The following is a 6,395-nucleotide window of genomic DNA, read 5'->3' as shown; positions in this document are numbered from 1 at the left end:
GGACAAAGAGCTGCCCTCCAGGCCCAGGCAGGGACCACACACCCCAAACAGCCCTCCGAGGGGCCCGGGTCTGCGTGCCCGCAGCCCACCCGCCAGTCAGCGGGGTGGGCACTCACGTTCTCCAGGCAGGTGCTGTCCTTGTCCTTGTGCAGGTAGTGCTGCTGCCAGAAGCGCAGCAGGTTGTGGAAGTTGTTGAGCAGGAAGCCGGGGTACTTCTTGCTGTGCTCCATCCGCTGCAGCAGCCGCAGGTACAGGGGCAGCCGCTCTTTCCGTCGGGCCAGCATCAGGATCACCAGGCTGGTGTTGAGGCAACTGACGTTCTCCTGCAAGGCCCCAGAGCCCCCGGTGGACCTGGGTCGCCACTGGCCGGGGAAGGGGGGGGCCAAGGCAGTCCCTGCCGAGCCCTGAGACCACACACTGAGCTGCCCCCGCATAAGCCTGAGGGAGGGCTGTGGCAGGGAGTGAAGCCAGCATCCCGCCCCGAGCACCTTCCTGGCCCCTGGCCCCCACTCCCGCCCTCTGAAGGGAACGCCATCCGCCTCCTGTCTAGAGTAGGGGTGTCGAACTCAATCAGAGAAGGGGCCAAAATCTAAAATCCAGCCTAAATCGCGGGCCGAATGGTTTACTGAACAGTCATAAACTGTCATTGTGATGGAAACGCAGCGGAGTGCAGTGATGACAGCGCGGTGCGGGCCACATTGCAAGGCCTGGCGGGACGGATTTGGCCCGCGGGCCTTGTGTTTGACACATGTGAGTTAGAGTCTACCTGGTCTCCTGAATCAGCTCAGACACTGCTCCTTCCAGAAGCTTCAATCCCTGGGGAGGGCTGGGCATACGCCTTCGATGCAGCATTTCCTTTTCTAACTTTCATTTGGCACCAGACAGCACCGGGAGGGAAAAGTCTAGGCCTGATTTGTTCACTTTGCATCCTGAGCCCAGGGCCTCACCTCAATGAACATTTGTCAGATGAAGGAATAAAGATCCACTGAGAGGTGTTAGTATTACCCCATTTAAGAGAAGAGGGGCATGAAGCCCAGAGAGGGATAACTGCACAGCCGAGGGAGGCGGGAGTGAACTTCAGGTCCAAGCCCAAAGCCTGCACAGCAGGAGGGGTGGGGTGAGCACTGAACTGGGAGTCAGAACTGAGTTGTCTATGCTGACTCCTCCCCAACTCGTCTGTGATCTCAGGGATCTGCTCCCTCCGCAGGCCTCATCTGTAAAATGGGGCAGATTCCTTACTGGAAGGCAGCTATGCCCACCACTATACCACCACCGTCAGACTCCTTATTGGGAAAAATCCTCAGAATCACTGGGAGGAGCCGAGAGATGGCCTCGGGGAGATGCACTCCCGTGGGAGACAGCACCTGTCGGCTCGGACTCTTCCTGCACTGCAAGCCCGCGGGCAGCTCACCTGCGTCAGCGTCTGCACGTGGATGATGTTGATGAGGCGGAAGAGGAAGGACATCTGTGTGGGCACCTGGGATATGTAGGCAAGCAGGCGGCACTCGGAAAGGACCTCGGCAACTGGGGACGGAGAGGCAGAGGCGTGAGCAGCAGGCCTGGAAGCTGGTTCGTGGCTCAGGCCAGGGCTGCCACCTAAGCCACTCGTCAAGCCCTATGGGACCCGACCCTGAAGCTGCAAGTCCCTACTGTCAAGACAACGGCCGGAAAGGTTGACTGCCGCAGAAACACGTCTCCTGCTCTCCTGCCACCCAGGAAGCCTGTGGTCTCACTAGAGGCCACACGGGAGCTCAGCACCTCTCCCTTCAGTGTGCTCCGGGATCACCTCTCCCTGAGGCCTTCCCCTGGTGTCGCCTCCTGGGTCCTCCTCATCCCAGGCAATCACAGCCCAGAAGAGGAAGAATGTTTTTTTGCATGCTGGTGGCAGCAACGGTCTTTCACCTTATGAATATGTAGTACATGCTCAGTAAGGAAGCATGAGCCACAGAGAAAAGTAAAAGCAACAAAGAAAACCACCCGGAGTGCCACCACCTTGACCCCAGCCACAGGAGAGTTTGGTGGGGCTTCTTCCAGCCTCTCCTGTCTGACACCAGCAAGGCCACACTGGACGAATCGGCATTGGTGTCTGGCCTTTTCCTACCTTTCATGTCCACCTGATTTTCAAATCGGTCCAGGGACAAAGTGACGCAGCGCACCAGCATGTTGGAGTCCACCAGCGAGCTGTTGATCTGCTTCAGGAACACCTGGAACTTAGTGGGGAGACAAGGCTCAGACGGAGACGGCAGGCTCCTGCGGTGATGGGGTCCATGCAGGGGCACTGACCTACCTCTGCCCAGCTGTCGCCAGTAAAAAGACAGAGGCTCAGAGAAGCTGATGACCTGCCCCAGGAGGGTTTGCCCCAGATCTTTTGACAACACGTCCAGTGTTTTCTCCACTGAAGACAATGCCAAACGCCTCATTTTTACTTCCTTAGTCTGAACCGGGTTTCTGTCAGACACACCCTCTGAGCCTAACACACCAGGCCCAGCCCATCTGTCTGGAGCTCATCATGGCACTCACCACACCGAGCCGTTTTCACAGCCCCTGGCTCCGACCATCACACCTGCTCCCAAGCGGCTGACACGCTAATGCCCGGCACAGAGATGCTAATGAATGCCTGCTCCCTGGCAGTCTCCAATGTAAAGCCAGGACCAGGGACTGGTGAGGACAAGGCTCCCAGGTAACTTCTGAACAACAGAGCAAACCCACAGAGCCGTGTTCGCCTTACCTTTGCATCGGTGTTGATGTACTTATTGAATCTCTTGAATGCATCAACGTTGAACTTCATTAGCTCCCCCAGGAGGTCAAAGTAACTCTGCAGCACATCCCTTGACTTGCACTCGCTATCCACAATGCAGTACAAGATATGCTGGGGGTGGGAGATGAGAGTGAAGGCAGGAAGGCAGCTGAGCCCCGGCCAACAGGCAGATGTGGCTGCCACCCCCGGCTGCACCCTTCTAAGCTACCGGCTTCCCGCCAGGGCCTGGCATGCGGCTCAGACCACACAGCATCTGCTCTGAGGAAGCATCCAGGTCAACGAGACCTGCTTTCCCTGTCCAGATGCTCATCTGAGGATGCTGGCAGCTCCAAGGGCTGGACCAGGCCCGACACCTCACAGGAAGAGGGGGTGGGGTGGGGGATGTAGCCATGACCTCTCTGGCTTGCCCATGGCTCAGAACTAAAGCCCGTGACCTGCTCTCTGGGCACCAAGATGGCCAGGGCTTGCCAGCGAGGGGAGGTGTCTCCAGATTAACATTGGCCACTGCCCAAGCACCTGAGGCCACTCCAATAAATGAAGCACGGGGTTTAAGGACAGGAGGCACATTTTGACCCTGTGGTTAGTACACTAAAATAAATGAATTTATCAAGAACAAAAAGCCAACTTATCTCTTTGATAAGGTTCTCTATGACAGTTTGTTTCTATTTGTCATTTTCTTTTTCCTGAAGTTACCCTGATTTGGAGCAATTATTTTCCATATGGATTTTACAATAATTGCTAGGTCAGTTCACATATATTTTTTAAAAACAGTTATAGTTTTGGCCCGTTTGCTCCCCCTCTTTTGTAAGCTCTTTCTGAAGGCCGTTTTTCAATACAGGGAAATAAACTTTTAGTTAGCAGCAACGTGTCCTCAGGGTCAAAGGCTTTGCTGGGTGACTCCACACAGATACTTTTGCTCCTCTGCCGCCACCCCTAGTCCTTCAACCATCCGGGAAGCACCCAACAGGAACCCACAGCTGGAGACTCAGGTCACATACCAAGGCAATCTGCACTGGCATTTTAAAATAGATGCAGTTGCTCCTGCCCAGCTTTCTAGGTCTCGGGACCGGAAAGCAGGGCACGGGGCTGGGGAAGAAGGGGACACCCGACACCTGGCTCCTCAGGCCATTACCTCCAGGAGGCCTCGCTTCAGCAGGAACATCTGGTCCGCATAGGAGGTGGTCCCGCGGAGGAAACTCTCCACAGCCCGGGCTTGCCAAAACCTGCGACCCAAATGTTGACCCCTGGCCCAGGTGGCTAAGACCGCCCTCTTCGGGCCCATGCTCCATTCCCCAAGGCACTGGGAGTGTTTGCCGACTTTTCACGTATTCAACATTTACAGAACACCTATCAGGCATCAGGCTTCTACTGGGCATGGAGCTGGCAGCATGGTGAGGAACAGTCTTCTATTTGGTTCTGTCGGGAAGGGGTCTGTGTCTCAGAGAAGGGCTAGTCCCATAACATGGAAATGCCACTCTAGCCTTTGTCCGTTCAGAAGGACAGGAGGACCTGGGATAGAGAGGCACCAGGGATGCGTGAGGACACCTGATGGACTCTGAGTTTACCCCTGCTGAGCGGACGGGACAGGTGGGCACCTTGGGCACGGAGCTCCCTGACAGCTGCTCACACCAGCCCTGATGGAAGGGCCCCTCACCCACCGCTCCTGTCCACAGCCTTCAGGACTCAGATGGGTCTAAGGAACGCTGAGAAGCCCTCCCTGTCCATGCCCACCTCCCTGTCCATGCCCACCTCCCTGTCCATGCCCCACCACCAGCCCCAGGTGGGGAAAAGGTTTTCCTTTGTTCCCACAGCTGCTGGGGCAGGTCCTGGCTTCATGCCTTTCCACATGCGAGGGAATCCATGTGGGCAGGGACTGTATCTGCTCTTTCTTTTCCACTTCTCCAGCCCCAGCACAGAATAGGTACTTGGTGAATGCTTGGTCAATTCTTGAAATACACTGCTGGCATGCAGCAGAAGTTAACACAAACCTGCTAAGCTACAAGGGGAAATGGCAACCAAATCCCTTTCCCTCGCAGTAACCAGATGCTGGCGTGGAAGCTGGTGCCTACAGGAGGTATTTCTAACCACCGGAGAATCACCTGGCTCCTGGGGCCCTCCTGAGTGGCAGGCGCCTGCCCCAGACCTACCTGAAAGATGACTCAGCCGGCTCCTTTTTCATGACCTGCAGCAGACGCGTTAATAAGCCCCTCTTCCCATCACACACCAAACTCCTGGAACAAAACAGACAAAGACCCAAGCTTCCAGTCAAGATGGAAGCAGAAGTAGACATAGTACTAGCATTCTTCCACAACTATATCAAAATCTCAACTAAACCACAGAACAGCCATCATTCAGAACTGCCTAAAATCTGGCTGAGTGGAAGCCCTACACCTAGGAATTTGAAGATGCAGCCACACAGAGATTGGTAGAAGGGGTGGAGACACCCCCGTGAAGCAGATAAAAATTGGGAGGGATATCTCGGCTGCAGAGGTACCTGGAGGAGGCCCCTCCAGCCCAGGGTTTCAGTGCCAGGAAGGGAAGTCCCACAACTTCTAGCTGTAAAGAAACCGTCAGGATTGTGGCTCAGTGAGACAGGGGACTGCTGGAGTCCACGGCAGTTCCTCTTAAAGGGCCCATGCATAGACTTACTCAGACTCCCTCCCTCTCAGCTCCAATGCTGGGATAGCAGCTTGAAGGGCACCAGGGACATAGGGGGAGGGTTTGAATTGTTCATGGTAAAGGCTGGAGGGGTGGTTTTCTCCCAGACAGAAGTCCTGGCAGAAGCCACTGTTCTTTTTCTGAGCCCTTTCCCCACAGAGCCAGCAGACAGGCACCATATCTGAGTCTCCATCAACCTGGCTAACACTGTTCACCCCCACCCCCCACCCCCGCCGTGATTCACTGAGGCCCCACCCAACTTTCGGGCCCACCCAAGTTCTTCCCAATGGCTTTTCCATTCAAATGGCCTGTCTTGGCTTATGTCTTAGACTTTCCTAAATCTCTCAAACAAGCACCATCTGGCCTTGGTGTGCCCTATACCACTCCCTAAGTGACCCCAGGCCCAGCACTAGTTACAGCTGGCCTTGGTTCACAGCCTGGCTTTTCCTGGGCACCTCCAAGCCCAGCACAAGTAGCAGCCATCTGCACATTGCTTTGTAGCTCATGTCAGGAGGCCCCAGTAAAAAGCTATTGCACCCCATAAGCAGCTTCAGATCATGTCTAAGCACCACCCAACCATTTCCACAAACGACACACTCAAGGGATGTACTCGGCAGGCACCAGAGCCCTGCTGAAGTAAGTCCTGCTCCATAGGGTGGGCCTCTGCACAGCTGATCCTGTATTCCTTGCAGCTTATTGGCTTGGAGCTAAATCTCTCCCTTGACATGCTAACAGCAAGCAAAAGGCTCAGCTGGAGGGGGTTCACAGCCCACACAGGGGCTGCACATAGAATACCCAGCTCAGGTAAACAGGCAGACTGTGCCACCGGACACTACAGAACATTCACTACATCAGGCCACTCTTCCAAGTCTGGGAGATGTAACAGCCCTAGCTAATATAAAGAAACCAACACCCTGGTGCACGGATTCACAGGGAGGTGCCAAAATGAGGAGACAAAGAAACATGTCCTAAATGAAAG

At 55.2% G+C, this 6,395-nt stretch overlaps 1 protein-coding gene across 4 annotated transcripts in view; it reads right to left on the bottom strand.

Moving 5' to 3' along the window:
• The window catches only part of LOC118707345 (transient receptor potential cation channel subfamily C member 4 associated protein), a 68,230-nt gene that overhangs the window by 988 nt on the left and 60,847 nt on the right, over positions 1-6,395 (bottom strand). For all 4 annotated transcript variants that reach the window (XM_036417476.2, XM_036417475.2, XM_036417478.2 and 1 more), the window contains exons 13-18: positions 4,906-4,989; positions 3,891-3,981; positions 2,729-2,869; positions 2,102-2,210; positions 1,412-1,524; positions 117-323 (exon numbers count right to left, since the gene is read on the bottom strand). In XM_036417476.2, the coding sequence (XP_036273369.1) occupies positions 117-323; positions 1,412-1,524; positions 2,102-2,210; positions 2,729-2,869; positions 3,891-3,981; positions 4,906-4,989 (745 nt within the window). The remainder of the gene's footprint in view (positions 1-116; positions 324-1,411; positions 1,525-2,101; positions 2,211-2,728; positions 2,870-3,890; positions 3,982-4,905; positions 4,990-6,395) is intronic.

Source organism: Pipistrellus kuhlii, unplaced genomic scaffold, assembly GCF_014108245.1.
Source record: "Pipistrellus kuhlii isolate mPipKuh1 unplaced genomic scaffold, mPipKuh1.p scaffold_m20_p_6, whole genome shotgun sequence".
NCBI lineage: Eukaryota > Metazoa > Chordata > Mammalia > Chiroptera > Vespertilionidae > Pipistrellus > Pipistrellus kuhlii.
Note: the sequence above shows the minus strand (reverse complement) of the source record. Positions and strands in the feature narration are given on the sequence as shown.